Source organism: Lissotriton helveticus, chromosome 4_2 (genome assembly GCF_964261635.1).
Source record: "Lissotriton helveticus chromosome 4_2, aLisHel1.1, whole genome shotgun sequence".
NCBI lineage: Eukaryota > Metazoa > Chordata > Amphibia > Caudata > Salamandridae > Lissotriton > Lissotriton helveticus.
This window is the reverse complement of record NC_136064.1, coordinates 131,547,727-131,567,179: the sequence shown is the minus strand read 5'-3', so window position 1 is coordinate 131,567,179 and position 19,453 is coordinate 131,547,727. Positions and strand designations below refer to the sequence as shown.

The following is a 19,453-nucleotide window of genomic DNA, read 5'->3' as shown; positions in this document are numbered from 1 at the left end:
AGGAGTCCATATATGATGTCCCATTCTCAAAGAGGTGGGCTGAGTTGCAAAAAGGCCTTTCATTTTGCTTTGGTTTCTATGGAAAAACCTGCAGCTGTTTGCACCTTGAGGCCTTCTAAGAGACAAGATCCGCAAACTCTTGCTGTTGATAAAAAAATGGCAGGTGTGCTTGTGGTATAGGAGGAAAGCAATAATCGGACTGGTTCTTGCCAAGTTCCATGTAGGTGGCACACAGGAGTAGATTCTGTGGGCCCGCTGCATCTCTAGATGATGAGTAATGGTCAGGCCAAGTAGAGGTGGTATCAGTTCCATTAGAAAAGCCCCAATTCCACTTTACACATTTATCTTGTATCCTACAGATTAATCACCTTCTGTTTGTGGGGCCAGGTATCTGGGCCACATGACTCCCTGTAACATAGTCCCTCCTTGATAAGTGTTCCCTGCCTATCCAGGTCATCCATTTTGGAATTAAAGTGCATTTTCAATCCTAAAGTCCTTATGTCAGCTTTGTGCTCAGAGATCTTGGAATACATTGAGCCTAGTTTTGCACAGACTGCTAATGTTCCTTTTTGGATGTGTTTGTGGGAGGCTTTAGAAGGATGGGACTGGGTGCTCTTTGGAGACTGCATGAAGCCATCCACTGCCACCATGAATAACATTTTGTGGTGGCTTTACTACTAGCCATGGTCAACAGTCGACACTACCAGTGCACCACTGACCCTAGCTATGGTCTTTATCAGAGGATTGAGAAATGGAGAAAAAGCCAGGGTGCCAGCTCAAGTATGGGGCCCCTGTCAGCAAGGACACAGCGGTAAAGGTGAAAATAGCAAGTATCTGTAGGGTGCAGTAGAAAATGAGGTCCCTTGCAGAAAGGACCTGAATGGCAACTGAGCCAGCAGTATGTAGTGAGGTAGAGGGGGTGAAGATGTTGGTGCTGTGTAGGTTACCAACCCCCAATGGAGCCTCCAGGTGTCCCTAAGTCTGGGGGGGTCAGCAGGACTGGTCCACAGTCTCTCACAGCAGGGGCAAGTGAAGCAGACAGTTAATAGTATGTAGTTGGGTGGGCTTTGTGAGTTTCTCACTCTGGGACCTGGAAGGTAGCAATGGTGGGGGATCCCCCTCACAGCAGGCATGGAACCCCCAGTCTACTCCTGGGCCATCTGATCAGGTTGGGCCACATTAGGGACAAATTACCGCAGTCCCAGCCATGGTTGCGTAGTTATGCAGATATTGATGGTGGAAACGGTGCTCCCTATTTGCCCCCCCTTCTCTACAAGATGTGGATGTAGTGTGGGCTGCCCAGAAACTGCCGACTATGGAGGAACATGGTTGGTGGGCTACAGGGCTCCCTTGACATCAGCACATACTTGAACGGCTGGCTGCAGTCTGCCGTCTTGGCATCAGTGGGGCACGGTATTCCTCAGGCCTGCAGGGTCAGTGTTGTCATCATGCTGGCTCACAAGTTTTATTTCCTCCAGCTCTGCTGACAGCAGCCCCATCTCCAATGTGATGTCCGGGCACACAGAGGGAGACAGTGGAGCAGCCTGAAATTGCCTCTGGCCAGATAATTTCCACATGGAGACAGCCATATTTATTGGTGGCCAGACTCCGCCCCTTAATGTAACTTTTAGGTAAATGCAACTTTTAGAAAGTTGTCACCCTGTGGCCCACTTTTCCAGTGGAAATTCACAGATGCTGGCCACAGTACAGTGTGCTGCTCTCCTAGGGAGAGGTTTGAACAACTCCCAGTATATGGAGCAATAGAGGTCTGATGATGAATGAGACGTTACCTCTCCCAGGCAGGAAGCCACACAGGGTGTGAGTCCAAAAGGTGAGCTTCAAAGGGGAAACCTTGTTTAAAGGGCAAAAGTGAACAAACACAAGAGAGGCAACTTTTTCGTTCAGGTAGATGGGTTGGCATTGAGGACATAGGAGGGAGAACAGTTGCCAAACATTTTTTCCATGGAGAGGGATTAGGCAAGCTTGGAAGTTGACAGAATAGTGCACTATGGTATACTTACCATGTCACACACTGAAGGAAGTCATCAACAGGAAGGAAGGGACCCAGTAGCTCAATGGCTAATACCTACAACATATTCAAAAGCGGAAACAGCCATAACATTGCATGGTGGTACAATGCGGCCATTACAATAACCAAACTGTTACAATGCCTGCCATTACATCGCCAGTCGTTTCAACGACTTGCTGTAGGGGGCGCACTGGTGTTAGATTTACAATCCAAAACCTTCCCTGCAGTTGCACAAACTGGAGTAGGAAAAGTAAATTATACTGTTTCTAAGTCCAGCGCGCCCCCTACAGCAAGTCGTTTAAATGACTTGCGATGTAATGGCTTGCATTGTAACAACCACGTTGAAAAGCAGGCGATGTAACACATGTGATGAGAAGGTATATGTGCATTAAAAACTCACTTTCTGGGCATAAATATGTCAACCTTAGCACAAAAACATCAGATCTCATATGAACTGGAAAGTGGACTGAAAAAGGAATCCTAACTGGCCCCCTTAACCTCCATCTACCGGAGTTGGCTGCCCACAAGGTCCTGGAGTAGACAAACACAAACTTATAAAACTTTTACAAAGTTTCCAAAGTATTGGCTAACTGTGGTAGTTAGCAATGCTTATTGAAATTTTGAGTGAAAAGTAGTGATTCACATTTTACTTAAAAATCAATGTCTCTGGAATCGTCAGGTGGTTAATTTTTGTGTCTAAAAACTTTATAAGGGGTAGGGGTGGATCCTGCTCAGTGGCAAAGGATTGTCACCCTAATGCCGGTCTCAGAGCCAGCAAATGAAAAATAACACAATATTCTAGCATTGTTTTATTTTTCATTTGTCATCCCTCATCCAGTTTGTGTAGGGCGGGGAGAGGCATGGAGAGCGCGCATATGTGTTTGGTGGCTGACTAAAACACACAAGCGCACCTAGGGTTTCTCCAGCCCAGCTGCATTGAGCTGCCGGGTCTGGTGGCTCAGTGGACTAATGCGTCTACTGCAGGGGCCTGTGTTCGACCTCATGGTCACAGGTTCAAATCCCGGCGGGTCCACTCAGCCTTTCATCCATTTGGGGTCGATAAAATGAGTACCATTGAGTTGGGTAACATCAAACATCTGTTATTTCAGCGCCAAGATGCCCGTAGTGGTGAACGTGTGCTTTACAAATACTCATGTTATGTTATGTTATGAACAGCCATGCTTGAGAAATCCCCCACAGACTCACTGGTCTGACTGGAATGTCTTTCCAGCCCACTCAGGCCAATCTCCGCACTGCTTTCATAGTATGAGCATTTGCGGAATTGCACAGGGAGTCTGTGATGCTGCCCCAGTGCTTGCTGGGACCAGAGAGGATGAGATGCGGTACAGGAACCGCATAACAATTTGAGGTAAGAGCTTATCTTTTTATTATTAAACCCCCTGCATGTATTCCTCCTCCAGCGCTCCCCCACGCCTTCCCCAACCACCCCACCACCTCTTCATTGGGGCGACCGCCACTGAATAAATGTAAAGCCTATTTCCTATTTAATAAATTAGTGTCAGATTTCTTTGATACTTTGTGACTTTCCTATTTCATTGTTTTGGTATTTATTTCCAAATGGTTTACACCTGTTCCTTTGCCTAATCCTTGCAGGTCGAAGCCACAGATACCCAGGCTTCAGCTGGAGGTTTCACAAACAAGCCCAACTGGACCCACAATGGTATTAATGTCTCAGAACCACACCACATCACACACTACTTTCCTCACAGTCTGTAACACGTCTGAGGTCCACCTGAAGCTTTCTGAGAACAGGTCTGTAACCGCTGGAAGTAAAGTGAACAGTGAGAAGGAAAGGGGAGGTGTTCATGTGAACATAGCAGTTACTGTGGTCTCAAATTTTATTGTCGAAATATGAATAATGAAAAAATTTCATCTGGTTTTTAAACAGGAACATTTATTTTCCTCAAAAGTGAACACATACTTTTGTATATAAAATGTGTAATATATTTTTATATGTGACATGCTGCACAAGGTTGACAGGTGCAAATATCTATTTACTCAGAACTGCTGAAAAGGGTTGGAAATAGAGTTTCACACTCTGTTTTATTTTCTCTATCACCCATTCCTTCACTCTCTCCCTTACTCAGCTTTAAAATGTACAGGGGTCATTAAAGGCTGAACTGACTTCATGAGCCTAGTTGAGTGAATATTAAAGGCCTGATTTAGCGTTTGTGGTGGAGTGACCCCTCCATCATTCAGTGAACCAGCTCCTAAGTCATTACAAATCTTGAGAATCTCATGTTGAGGGACTTTTCAAGAGCAGAGTCACTGATTACAATGTACAACAAACATTTGTGAGTATAAAAAGCATGTCCATCTTGCAGAATGGTAGCTGTGACTCTTTCAGACTAAACCTCGGTCACAGTGGTTTGCATCCTGAATTACCTGTGCAAAAGATGGAAAGGCTATCAGCATTGATTCCAGCTGATCAATACCTCTGTGGAGGACAACACCCTCCCCACTTGAAGGTTCACCTGGAGTGGACTCATCCTCCGTGCTGCTCCCTGTCGTTCCACACACTGAAACACAACTGGAATCATGAAAGAACCTGCTGGGGATTTTGGCTATCTGGACCTGTAATTGTATGGCGAGAAGTGGAAATCCCGGCCATGTTCTCCATGTAAATATTAATGAGCCATCTTTATTTTGTGATGAAATTAATTGTTGCGGTACAGAAGGGGGTGGTGATGGACGGAGCATATGAACCAATCAAACACTCACCCCCAGTCAAAAGATCGGGTTTAATCCATCACCGTTCTTTAGCCCACTCCGCCACCCCAGTTTAGACATGGCTATATGCAAATCAGTCTGACCCTATGCCTCATGGGAACAGTGCAGCCAGGCACTGCACTCTGTGTGTGATGTGAGATGCGCTCTGTGTGCTGCGTGACACACTCTGTGTGCTGTGAGATGCACGATGTGTGCTGTGAGATGCACGATGTGTGCTGTGTGCACTCTGTGTGCTGTGAGATGCGCTCTGTGTGCTGTGTGCGCTCTGTGTGCTGGGAGACGCACTCTGTGTGTTGTGAGATGTGCTCTGTGTGCTGTGAGACACATGTTAAAACGAAGTAATGGGGTAGACATCTCTTGTAGGTGGTATATGTAGGTTTATTCACGTATTAATCAACAGGTATACAATTGCAGGAAGATCCTTAGGATATCTGGTAATCTCTGGTAATACCTGGAAATGCCCCACCAGGAGCAAGGTCCACTCTGCTCAGCCCATCTCACCAACTGATCATGCCACATACAAAGTCACTTTAACATTCTACATGACATCATAGTAGGCTGAGTAGGCAGAGAGAGTACTAAAGAGGAGAGACATGAAAATGGCAATAAGTACATTATAACACATCCCCCTCCTTAATAACTGAACAAATAAAGGAAGCAAAGAAACAGAGAATGTATTAAAATATAGAATCAATACATCCCCTAATCATACAAAGGAATTGGAGAAGAAGAGAATGCATTAATGAATGCAACAAGAGGAAAAAGAGAAAATGAATCAATAAAAGAAACCAAAAGGAGAAGAAGAGAAATGCATTACTAAATGTTACAAACTCAACTCTCCCCATGGATAGTGATCATAAGTACAAAAAGAAATGCACAGGTGGAAATCGCATTTCCAACAGAAAGAAGAAGACACAGTATTAACACAATACTATACTTCCTTCTCCCTGAAAATGATCAAAAACAACGAAAAACAAAACAAGATAACCATCCTAAAAACCAGTAAATCCAAAACTTCACCCAAAACCTAATGTGCCATACATAAAAACTGCAATAAAACAAATCAAGCACAATACTAAATGCGGATAACCTGGGGCAAGACAGGGAATTTCAACCCTTAACTGCACAAAATCCCAAAATAAAGGTAATAAGTGTGTACCCGTCACACACAGACTGTGTAGCCAAATAGCACAACCAGAAAAACCAAAAACCTAGGGTAACTCTTAACCCATGTGTGAAGAAAACACACACAGCATGTACATGCTAATCAAAAACCAAGGTTAACTTAAAACCTATGACATTCTCGTAATTGTGGGCAAGCTTTAACCCACGTCACACACCCGAAAAACTAAAGGTAAACCTTAAGTCAAAAATCCTATACAAATTTGACCAAGACTTAAAATTCAGAAAAAACCAAGCACAACGTGCAGACAAGACACTCCATAACACAGAATCAAGGGAACAACCGCACTCAAAGGAAAACTAAACATGGATCAACAAGACACACGACAAAACCCAGGAAAACCACTAAACACCTAACATCCACGCACAACCGTAAAAGGGACACACCACACAAAGTCAGGAAAAAAAAAAAACTCATACTCATCAACACCACCCTAGAGAACAAGAGACAAAAATACAAATGTCCAGCAATGATAAAAGTGTCTCAAGCTCCGGGGAACTGTTTCAAGTAAAGAATGTTGTAAATACAGGAAGATTCGCGACGTCTTCCGCAAAACAACATTAATCAGACTAAACACACTTAAAAGTCACACACAAATCAATGACAATAACATGTCCCCAATACAAAGTTGTGAATATGCAATTATAAAACAAGGTAATATTAACAAAACAAACTAAAACAAAAAACGTGGTCACCGTAGTCTAAGATGAGCGATACCTCACCCGAAAGTCCAGTCAGCAAAACAGAAAGTCAAATCCATGGAAGTCTAATTCAAATATTCATTCATCCAAAATCCAAATGTAGCAGGTTAAATCCAACGTGAGTAGAGAATTGCGCCACAAACAGCACCCCCAACTCGAAATCTCCCAACATGTAATCCAAAGCAGTGACACTGGAAAGCACCAACAACACGATCTTCAACCTTTCATGGTAACCGTTGTGGTTCTCTGCACATACAAAGGGATCTTTCCCAATGTGCCAAAATGGCCGTCGCAGCGTCGTCCAGCGTCTATTTCTAATGGAAATAGGCCACACCACGTCATAGGAAACCTTCACCAATACCACACAGGATTCCAAAGACGTCATCAAACAAGATATGCAGGCGAAGTGGAAGGAGCTCCTGAGACCAACCGTCACCGCTTTGACAAACGGTGAGTTGGCAGATAATAAATGAAGCGCAGGCTCAATTTTAAAATATAAAGTATCTTCCACTGTCAAACACGCTGTGAGCGTAGACTCCATCTGTCTACCGGCAATTAATTTTAATAAAGCAACGTTTCTTTTACTGCCAGGACGCGCTGTACATAAGTCTGAAGTCTTTTTGTTAAATTACGCAGATGCTTAGTTCGAGCACCGAAAGTAAATGAATTCCTTGAGCATAAACTTTTTTTTTTTACCAGTAGATGGCAGCAACTAGACAGAAATCAGTCTGAAATGTAAAGGTGAGATCCTAATCGGCGCTCAAAGCCATCAAACATAAGCGGTGCATGCTGTACACTTCGAAAATAAACCAATCTCAATGCGCTGCTTTAACACCAACACTGCGTGTTATTTCCAACGGGGTAAACATTAGCAGTTTAAGTCTTTCCATCAAAAAAAACGATGTTGCTCTTTACTTTAAAGATCACCCTTCTTCACATTATCAACATCAGTGTTTGCAGGCTGTCTTAATATGTTGGGGAAACAGTCACCATAGTCCAGTAAATTCAATGAGCTAAATCACACGTTTGTGGAAAATCAACACTCACCAACAACAAGCACTGGCACATCCACGTTAGGGCCGACCGGTCTTTGGTCACTGGTGGGGCAAGTGGAGAGCCAGTTTGCTTTTTCTTCATGCGTTACTTCATTTTCATTTTTTTCTTTAGTTACAGGAGTTTCAGCTTCTTTGTTCTTTGTTCTTAGTTATTCAACAGTTCCATATATTCAAATTCAATTAATGTAGATCACGTAGGTTCTCCTCGTCGTCGCCAGTGTTAAAACGAAGTAATGGGGTAGACATCTCTTGTAGGTGGTATATGTAGGTTTATTCACGTATTAATCAACAGGTATACAATTGCAGGAAGATCCTTAGGATATCTGGTAATCTCTGGTAATACCTGGAAATGCCCCACCAGGAGCAAGGTCCACTCTGCTCAGCCCATCTCACCAACTGATCATGCCACATACAAAGTCACTTTAACATTCTACATGACATCATAGTAGGCTGAGTAGGCAGAGAGAGTACTAAAGAGGAGAGACATGAAAATGGCAATAAGTACATTATAACAACACACTCTGTGTGCTGTGAGACGCACTCTGTGTGCTGTGAGATGCACTCTGTGTGTTGTGAGACCCACTCTGTGTGCTGTAAGATGCACTCTGTGTGTTGTGAGACCCACTCTGTGTGCTGTGAGATGCTCTCAGTGTGCAGTGTGCGTTCAGTGTGCTGTGAGACGTGCTCTGTGTGCTGTGAGACACAGTCTGTGTGCTGTGAGATGCACTCTATGTGTTGTGAGATGCACTCTGTGTGCTGTGAGACGCACTCTGTGTATTGTGAGATGCGCTCTGTGTGCTTGAGATGAGCTCTGTGTGCTGTGAGACGCACTCTGTGTGCTGTGAAATGCACTCGGTGTGCTGTGAGACGTGCTCTGCATGCTGTGAGACGCACTCTGTGTGCTGTGAGACGCACTCTGTGTATTGTGAGATGCACTCTGTGTACTGTGAAACGCACTCTGTGTATTGTGAGATGAGCTCTGTGTGCTGTGAGACGCACTCTGTGTGCTGTGAAATGCACTCGGTGTGCTGTGAGACGTGCTCTGCATGCTGTGAGACGCACTCTGTGTGCTGTGAGACGCACTCTGTGTATTGTGAGATGCACTCTGTGTACTGTGAAACGCACTCTGTGTGTTGTGAGATGCGCTGTGTGTGCTGGGAGACGTGTTCTGTGTGCTGTGAGACGCACTCTGTGTGTTGTGAGACGCACTCTGTGTGCTGTGAGACGCACTCTGTGTATTGTGAGATGCGCTCTGTGTGCTTGAGATGAGCTCTGTGTGCTGTGAGACGCACTCTGTGTGCTGTGAAATGCACTCGGTGTGCTGTGAGACGTGCTCTGCATGCTGTGAGACGCACTCTGTGTGCTGTGAGACGCACTCTGTGTATTGTGAGATGCACTCTGTGTACTGTGAAACGCACTCTGTGTGCTGTGAGACGCACTCTGTGTGTTGTGAAACGCACTCTGTGTGCTGTGAGACGCACTCTGTGTGATGTGAGATGCACTCTGTGTGATGTGAGATGCACTCTGTGTGCTGTGAAATGCACTCGGTGTGCTGTGAGACGTGCTCTGTGTGCTGTGAGACGCTCTCTGTGTGTTGTGAGATGCACTCTGTGTACTGTGAAACGCACTCTGTGTGCTGTGAGACGCACTCTGTGTATTGTGAGATGCGCTCTGTGTGCTTGAGATGAGCTCTGTGTGCTGTGAGATGCGCTCTGTGTGCTGTGAGACGCACTCTGTGTGATGTGAGATGCACTCTGTGTATTGTGAGATGCGCTCTGTGTGCTGTGAAATGCACTCGGTGTGCTGTGAGACGTGCTCTGTGTGCTGTAAGATGTGCTCTGTGTGCTGTTTTCGCTGTGTGTGCTGTGAGACGTGCTCTGAGACGTACTCTGTGTGCTGTGAGACGCACTCTGTGTGTTGTGAAAGGCGCTCTGTGTCCTGTGAGACACGCTCTGTGATTTGTGAGACGCGCTCTGTGTGCTGGGAGACGTGTTCTGTGTGCTGTGAGATGCGCTATGTGTGCTGGGAGACACACTTTGTGTGTTGTGAGACGTGCTCTATGTGCTGCTAGACGCGCTCTGTGTGATGTGAGATGCGCTCTGTGTGACAGGCATGCTCCTTCACTTGCTGGGACACTCAGTGCTGGCTTCAGTTTGTGTGCTTGGCAAGCCTTGGAGACAGCTCTCCCAAGCACTGCGCTCTGTGTGCTGTGAGACGTGCTCTGTGTGCTGTGAGATGCACTCTGTGTGTTGTGAGACACACTCTGTGTGCTGTGAGACGGGCTCTGTGTGTTGTGAGACGTGCTCTGTGTGCTGTGAGAGGCGCTCTGTGTGTTGTGAGATGCACTCTGTGTGTTGTGAGACACACTCTGTGTGCTGTGAGACGGGCTCTGTGTGTTGTGAGACATGCTCTGTGTGCTGTGAGAGGTGCTCTGTGTGTTGTGAGATGCACTCTGTGTGTTGTGAGACACACTCTGTGTGCTGTGAGATGGGCTCTGTGTGTTGTGAGATGTGCTCTGTGTGCTGTGAGAGGCGCTCTGTGTGTTGTGAGATGCACTCTGTGTGTTGTGAGACACACTCTGTGTGCTGTGAGACGGGCTCTGTGTGTTGTGAGATGTGCTCTGTGTGCTGTGAGAGGCGCTCTGTGTGTTGTGAGATGCACTCTGTGTGTTGTGAGACACACTCTGTGTGCTGTGAGACGGGCTCTGTGTGTTGTGAGATGTGCTCTGTGTGCTGTGAGAGGCGCTCTGTGTGTTGTGAGATGCACTCTGTGTGTTGTGAGACACACTCTGTGTGCTGTGAGACGGGCTCTGTGTGTTGTGAGACATGCTCTGTGTGCTGTGAGAGGTGCTCTGTGTGTTGTGAGATGCACTCTGTGTGTTGTGAGACACACTCTGTGTGCTGTGAGACGGGCTCTGTGTGTTGTGAGACGTGCTCTGTGTGCTGTGAGACGGGCTCTGTGTGTTGTGAGAGATGCTCCGTGTGCTGTGAGACGTGCTCTGTGTGTTGTGATACACGCTCTGTGTGTTGTAAGACGCGCTCTGTGTGTTGTGAGACGAGCTCTGTGTGTTGTTAGACACGCTCTATTTAATGTGAGATGCACTCTATGTGCTGTTAGATGTGAGCCTCTCCAACACAGGCTGGCGTCTCTTCGGTGCTTCAGTGGTGACTGTCAGTCACTCTCCTCGCTTGTACTCCTTTTATCATTTCTGCCACACTTCAACCTTTGATGTACAGTGTAATGTCCTGTAATTACATATGTTGTTTGTTTCTCTGTTGTATCTTTCATTATAGAGTTGCTGCTTACGTTTAAAGCAGCTCCACGGTGATAGAACCAGGTGTAAAGCTGTAGCTGCAGTTGAGTGGTCCGTTGCAGCTGGCATGTCCCGCTTGATGGAGGGGATCACTTTACTGGAATAAACCTACATTTCTAATTAGCCTCTTGGAGCCTTACCATTTCTGATTATTACTTGAATTGTACACTGGCGACGAGGGTGGGACGCTCTCAAGTAACTGGATTGTGATCCCAACATCAGACAACATTTTGTGATTCTCCAGTGGACTACAATAGGACTGGAACTTATCATTTAAAGTGTGTACTCTTATTCTTTTTGACTATGAAATATAACTAGAGCTCTCCTCACATACACCAATTACCATTTGCTCATGGTTTAAAGGTCACTGTGTGTTGTTTAATATTAGAGCATTCGCCACACAACTCATCTTCTGTCATATTTTTTTAAAGTATTGAGGTTGGGAGATTTCGGTGCAGGCTCTAGGATTTATATCTTTACTGTTATGAGCTCTAACAATTGAGACTTTAATTTAGGTTGATAATCCATGGACATTTAAGATTAAAAATTAGTGGATTATCATTCTCATCTTTTCTAAACTCATCTCCAAGCAGTGCTGATCATTTTTTGTCATTGATGCTTAGTAGGGGTGGGCGGAATTTGCGTAATCGCGTTACGCAAATCTCTGCGAAATGGTAAAAAATCTCTGCGAACATGCCGAAATCGCGGAATCGCTTGTTCGCAAAGCTTTTTTTCTGTTCGCAATCGCTGCTTGCGTGCTCGGTGGGAAACATCTTGCAAACACACATTTTGTGAACGCGAACAAGAAAAAATGTTGCGAAGTCGCGGAATGCAGAATTTTGGGCAATTTTGCGTTCTCCGCGGAACGCTAAATTACCCAAATTCCACAAATTCCACGAACGGAACAGAATTTACCACCCACGCCTAATGGTTAGCGCTTCTGACTGCGAAAAAAGCACTCTATCAGAAATGCAAACTTGTTAATTGACTCTGGCACCAATCACTTCTGCATTTGTTTGCTATTAATCAGAAGTATTTTCACAATGAAATTCTTCAGGAGTGCGTAATTGGAAGTGCTCTCCCCTCTCTACAGTGACAGTTTGCGGGCGGCACTGTGATTTCATATCCAGCATCTGCATGACAATTAGAGAAAGACCCAACAGGTGTCTCTACAAATGTTGGTGTCCTTGTGATCTTTCCATGAATAATTAAACCTGCTGACATGAGACTGATCGGCATTGTTTGCAAGTTTCTGAGAAGCCTGAGTGAACATTGCCAGCCTGCTTAAAGTTTCTCCCATAAGAATTCTGGTTTCTGGTTTGAATTGAGAAAACCTTCGCTGTGAAATTAAACATTTCTGATGCCGCAGTACCATCTAGTGGTATTTCAGTTTATAAACTTGCTTTAAAAGTTTATTTTTTCAGCATTACAATCACACCATTGTTATTTACATTAGTGCCTTAGTCGTGCTCATATCTTTGGATTAGCAAGGCTTTAGCATTTATTGTAGTTTGTATTTTTTTCTCACAAACTTTTGAATGACAATTTCTTTGCTATTACTACATTAGGCGTAAATTGTGAGTTTCATTGCTCTTACCACACTAGCTGTATAGTGTGAATCTCGATTAATTTTATGCACAATTTTACTTATCATTGCACTAATAATATGACAAAGCCAATAATGCTCATCTGCGAGACCTTTTGGCTTTGCCAATGCTTGTTTATAAGGTATGCCCCGCACTGACAATACCGTTTACACCCCTCTGCGCAAATCACAGACAGGACACAGGAGGAAAGAGGCGCAGAGTCCATGATGGTGACGGGGGTGTCCCCGACAGAGAACCGGACCCGCCTCAACGTCCCTCAGGCCGCTTCTTTCAGGCAAACACGTCACAGACTCATCAAGAGCTCTAATGAAGATAGGTTTTCATATGGAATATATTTTTCCTTTCAATTTTGAAAGTTTATTCACCGTAGAAAGCTCCAGAATCTATTCTAGACATCACAGAACAAAGGCCTGTGTTTAGTATTACCGAGGCAGCTAGAATTATGAGACTCACATAATTATATGCTTGTTGCATTTGCCCAAAAATATTCATTATCTGCTGCATAAGCAGCAGATTGTAAGAAAAAGAATATTGTTTCCAACGCAAACATATCAAAAGTTGCTAAAAACATAGTGATGTGCATTACAAAGGGTAACTGGTCATCTTTCGGTTGATTTTTTTTAAACTTTATTGATAAGCTGCTACTAATGATTTGAAACATTGGCCCAGACAGTATAACAATGTGTAATAATTACAACATAATGATTTACTACGATTAAAATATGTGCTGCATTATGACACATCATTTGCCCTTTCTTGCTGCATAATTTAGTCAACATGTCATATAAATTGGTGCGCACCTGTCGCATAAATTCAGTGGCCCAGAGCATTATCCGCTCACCGCCATTGAGATTAGAGCAATATGTCTCTCTGACTATGATTGCTGTACTTCTCTGAGGGATGTTTCTCGTTATCTGACCACGGCGCTGACTCATTTGTTGGTGGAGTGAGAACTCTGTCGCACTGGCGAAGGAGTTCCCTCCCCACCCACATAATGGTCCGAAGTTAAATGTGGGCGAGCCATAGTTTGACAATGTCAGAGACTACTCCTTCTCCACTGTGTTTAACTCCTTCACTGCGGGGCTCTTTTTCCCCTCTGTGCTTGGGGGAGGGGGGGCACGTACAGCACCGCGGTGCTCATGACAAGCTCAGCTCGTCATGAGCCACGGCGCTCCGGTGCTCATGATGAGCTGAGCTCGTCATAACCACGCCCGTTTAATGGAACGCTCGCTCAACAGGGGAATCAGCCCAGCGTGCGAGCATTCCAACGGTCATGACGAACTCAGCTCATCATGAGCACACGAGCGCTGTGGCTCATGACAAGCTGACCTCGTCATAAGCACAGGAGGGGTTAAACATCTCGAATGCCAATATACTAAAGGCCATCAGAGAATTGGACGTATGTCTACCCACAGATTTTAGATGGACAGACATCAACCATTTTCAATGCTAGTTACTGCCAGGAGAAACCTAGCGGCAAGGGGCACTGAAAGGTGCTCAATGCACCCCCTCACCATGGGAGTAAAGTCCTAAGGCATAGAGCATTATTTTATTCCATAAAGAAAATCCAGCTTTAGAATTTACTTTAAAAATAAATAAAAATTCTAACTTTGCCGTACGGCTCGACCATGTTTGATGTAGCCTTACAGCAAAGTTATAATGCACTAAGCATGGGCGTATTTTGCGAATCTGGCGTTTGCGAATTTGCGTATTTGCGAACTCGCAATCCGCAAAATCCGCGAATTCTCGCGAATTTGCGGATTCTTTTGTTTTTATAGTGTTCGCAAGGGTTTCTGCCAGTTCGCGAGGATTTTGTACCAGTTCGCAATTGCGAACTTACTTGTCGGCACGCAACGGTCGCGACTATGTTGTTTCTACGTCTGGTTCATCATCAATGGTTCACAGCACCCTCTGTTTCAACACTGCCACCCTCTGTTTCACCCATGCCACCCTCTGGTACATCAATGCCACCCTCTAGTTCATCATCATCACTGTAGATTATGGGGGGGAAAAGCAAGCACACCTGCCCTGCTTCAACTGCTATGAATTAATTTGGGGTTGATTTATTAATGTGTCACTGTTTTAAAAATCCAGTCTGGCACCTGCTTCCTTAACTGTAATTTGATTTCTGTTGCAGTGCAATTTTTTTTTCCAGGACCTTTGTGGCCTACTTGTAGCTATTCTATGATCCGGCTGTGAGGGTCAGAGCAGGGTCATACAATTGTTGCAACTAGCAACTGAACTCTGGAGGGGCCCCAGTCAGGAAGCACTATAGGGAATGGTTACTAATGATGAATTTGAACTTTTGCACCTGCTGAGTGCTTTCAGTTTAGCAAAACTTGTTTTTCTGCAGAACAGCAACTGTAATGCCCCAAAAAAACTTACTTGTGAAAGTTGATTTCTAATCCAAAAGTGATCCAAAGAAAGTCAAAAGGCCTCAAATCCAAAAAAGTGCAGGCAAATGTCAACCTGAGGAGTTATTCTGATAAAAATCATCATTTTCTGAAGGTCTATGCTGCTTGCTAGTGGATTTCTTGTGCAGAATTGCAAATTTTGTAATTTCGCGAGATTGTTGCTGCCCGCCGCACCTACATGTTCGCAATTGCGAACTTACGCCACACGCCGCAAAATTGTATCACCAAGAAAAAAAAATCCGCTGCGTGCGAATTTGCGGATTTTCGGTAAATTCGCGAGCGTTCGCGGATTGCGAATTTACCGAAAATCCGCAAAATCCGCGAGCGGAACGGATTTTCCGACCATGCTTATAATGCACTGCACAAACCTCCTTGACGCTGGTTCCTGTCAATGCTTAAAATGTTTGCAAACTTAATGAATATTTAAAGATTTAGCCATTGGACAGACTCATTTACTCAGTCATCCTGGCGGAGGACGGTACAGCCACTAAATTATACATCGGGCCCCGAGTCACTGTTACCGTTACACAACATATAGCTGAGGGTTTTCTGGATTTGCCTAGACTGGTAAAGTTAATTATAGGTGTCACAAATACAAATATGGCAGATACACCTTCAGGTTTGTTTTGATGCTGGAGGTTAATGGGTTGTCCACAGATCTTTCACTGCAAACTTATTCCTGTATTTTTCTCTCACTGTGCCATCATCAGTTTATTTTGCACCCTCATGTGTTGTTTTTAGGGGTGGTTGGAGCTCGCAGAGTTTCACTCCGTGGATTTTCATGAAAACAAAGTGATATTCAGCGGAGTTCCTCAAGCATGCGTAAATCGGCATACTGAGCTACTTCTCCTGATTTTAAGCCCTTGTTCCACACTGCAAAATTGGCTCGAATTACACCTAGCGGCATGCCAGAGGGTGCTTCATCGTTGCTGCTGCTCAAGTGGCAACTCTCTCACCGCGAATGTTCATGACCACTCACGTTACGAAAAGTCTCATCGGGTGCTTCCCTAGCGCCTGAAAATGACACTAGGGAACGCCAATTCACTCTCATCAACTTACCGTTGGCAAGCTGTGCCCAAGAAAGAACTCTGCCATGTGGTGGTTGGCTGAGTTTGGCTGGAACTCTACTAGCTAACAAGCAGTGGCATAAACTGTACAATCTCCATCAGTGGAGCTGAAAATGTTACACACCCCTAGTTGGTTTTGTGTTTTTGAAACTTTTTCAAATGATTCCTGTTGCTAATGCTGTCCAGGTGTATTTAATATGCCAGGTTTGATTGTTTATGGGGTCTAAGGTGTGATTATAGATGATCCTTCAAAAAGAGGTCAGTGCATTATTTATGGTTTGGGTGCATAGTCATCCTATTTGACTCCTAATGTCACAAAGAGGAAGGTGGTGAAACTTGTGCTTCCAGCTTCCTTTTCCTGCTTTTTATTATATTCACATCATACTAATCTCACCAATGACAAGATTAAGAGACAAGTAATTAATATACACATTATGGGGGCAATTATGATGTATTTTGAATAGGCTCCAAATGGCATTTGGTTCGTACAAATCCTATTCGGAACCCATCTTTCCAACTGACCGATTACAATGTTCTCAAATCGTTGGGCCATTCCGACTCGGTTCTGACTCCCTTCCGAACAGCATTTGGAGGAACCGAGTAGATTGAAGCACACTCGTACAGGTCTACAGACCTCGTTTCTGACCAAGGGATTATGATATTGGTTTCAGACAGCCTTTCCAAATTGGTCTGTCTGTCATGGATTGGCTGTCAGAGCCTGACTTTGGGAACCCTTAGCAGGCTCCCTTCACCTGGTGACCAATGAATGGGGCCTGTGGGGCCCTGCCTAGCAAAACTTGAGTGTCCCACTTGTAAGAGACATAGAGGGGCCCCCTCCCGGACTCATTCACTAGGTCTATGGCTAGAATACTGGGCTGTGGGGGCCTGGGGTACACCTCTGCCATGGAGCTACCCATGGGTCCTCTCTTCCAAACCAGGCACAGTGTGGCAGGCACCATTGGGTGCTCACCACAGGGTACACGGTTTTCTGTAACCACCCCATTTTTCAATGGGAGCCTGCGTAGTCGTTTGGAACACAGGCTCCCATTGAAATTAATTGGAGTCCAACCGAGCAGTGTTCGGAACCATCGTAATTGGTTGGTCGGACTCCCCGAGTCCGATTGGGTCGCAAACCATTCTGAGACCGGGTCGGTTGAATGCTTTCCGACCGACATCCCAATGAGGCCCTATATCTTTTCATCAGGAAACCAGAATTGGGAAAAACTGTGACTCCCAAATGAAATATATATTCATCAGGATGTTTAAGGGTTCAATGAATACCAGCATGTGTTCTCAAGAGTAGTGCTACTCCAGGCACCCACTATAAGTTAGGAGAATAGATAAAACACACATAAGGGTGTGATGGATTGGAAGGGCCACTTACCTGAACAGAAGGTTTTGTGCAATCGAGTGAATATCCATTTAACAGAGTCTTCGTGAAAGCCAGAATTCTCTCCTGAGTATGTGTCAAGCATTGCCCTGGGATCCAGGCGTTGCTCATGGAGCGCTTGCAGGTCAGAACAAGACGCCATTCTTGAGAATGCAAAATTACAAGCTGCACTTCTACGGCCTGTGCATTTATACTGTATAATTTAAATTGCAAATTGTCAAAGAATAGACATACATAAGTTTTAATAGTCATGTGCTGCAAAGCTCACAGATAATTAATCCCTTACTTGTTGACAGTTAGCAGCTGACTGAAGCTTGTAAACCGCTCATCTTGTTCCCAAGCATAATTATTTGAATCATAAGACAGACAAAGTGAGACAAACAGAAAGAAAGTCAACTTAGTTGACTTAGCCCCAGCACTCCTAACCCAGTAATGGGTCTCCATAGTGCCTCTCTTTGACCTCTCACCCGGGCTCAGAGTCCGAGAGCAGCCGAGGTAGCAGCGGTCTCACGAGCCCTCACACTGAGCGAGTCTGGCTCCCACTGACCAGAGGAAGCCACGATGTTGTGGAATTTATTTTACTTCCGGATGGGCAATAATTACTTCTCAGCTCTGGAGCACTGAAGAATATAGCCTTATAGCCCGCCGTAATGGGCTATAATGTCTATTAAAGGCCCGAGCTGAAGGCGAGGGACTTTAACAAGGCAGCAGGACTTTAATTGCCGGTATAGCCCTGCTGCGAAGGGCTATAAGGCTATTAGAACATTCTGCCACTAGAGGACAGAATGTTCTAACAAATTAAACAAAGGCTTCGGGAAGCGCGAGGGGATTGAAATCCACTCAGGCTCCCTGAAGCCGTTGTTCACAGCGACAAAAAATCATTGGAATGTTGGAATTCCGTGCTTATACCAGCCATTATAAGCCCAGAGCACTCCATTGTTTTCAATGGAGCTACCAACATTCCAATGTTCTAATTTGTGTCATGTAATTAAGCCCTCACTACATTCATCAGTGACGGGGGGGCACTTTCTACCTCAGTCACAGTCCTGCCAGTCATTCAGTCATTTATTCACTCATTCAGGCATGAATCCAATAGCTTTTTCATGTATTATCTTCTTTCATTTTCAACAACAAATTTCCAACCTATATTTATATGCATTTGTGGTCACAACTTTGTATTTTTGCAGAAAGTCAACAACAAATGTTTCTCAACTTTAGAAGTCACCTACATAGTATCCTGCAATATCCTGCAAGAAATGTTTCTGAACTTTAGGAAACATGTGTAGTTTTCTGCAGTAATCTACAGCAGGGGTCCATCAGCCATTGTCACCTCTTCTATTTCAGTTTTCCTATGGAGAACACATCATGATTCCTCTGAAGGAGACACCCAGAGGTCCACAGTGGAAATGACACCTGGATTCCTTTTGCAGAGGTAGGTCCAAACACAAGTGGGGTAAGATATGTGTTGGGTGCAACAACTAACAGCTGAGTGTTATCAAGAACTTACATGAGACCTTGTTAGAAGGAGAGCTGCACAAACTGCCCAGAGACATGATAATGGACACCGTGCTCCGCATGAGTCCCCATGTCCCCACCAGCAGCATTGAGGGTCACCTCAAGGGGAAGAGCTACATGAACCGCGTGGATAACAGAACATGTTGGTGGCAGGACCGCAACACGCAGGGCCCAGAGGCATGTTAATGGACACCGTGCTCCGCATGAGGCCCCATGTCCCCACCAACAGGGTTGTTCTGGCCTCTCTAAAGTAGTGGTCACCTCAAGCGGAAGAGCGATGTGAACCGCATGGATCGCAGAACATGTTGGTGACCAGACCTGTCCATGCAGTGCTGGGTGGAGGTGTTACAGACCCATTTCAATAAAGTTAACTGGTACACAGGGATGCGGAGAGAGATGTCACCCAGAGAGTGTAATTTACACGAAGG

The 19,453-nt window shown here is 44.9% G+C and overlaps 1 protein-coding gene across 1 annotated transcript in view; it reads right to left on the bottom strand.

The window, feature by feature from the left end:
• LOC144752113 (indolethylamine N-methyltransferase-like) overlaps positions 1 to 17,652 on the bottom strand; it is a 37,181-nt gene extending 19,529 nt beyond the window's left edge. Inside the window, exon 1 of the mRNA XM_078640056.1 lies at positions 17,505 to 17,652. Within this exon, the coding sequence (XP_078496182.1) occupies positions 17,505 to 17,652 (148 nt within the window). The remainder of the gene's footprint in view (positions 1 to 17,504) is intronic.
• Between the last annotated feature and the right edge of the window lie 1,801 nt (positions 17,653 to 19,453).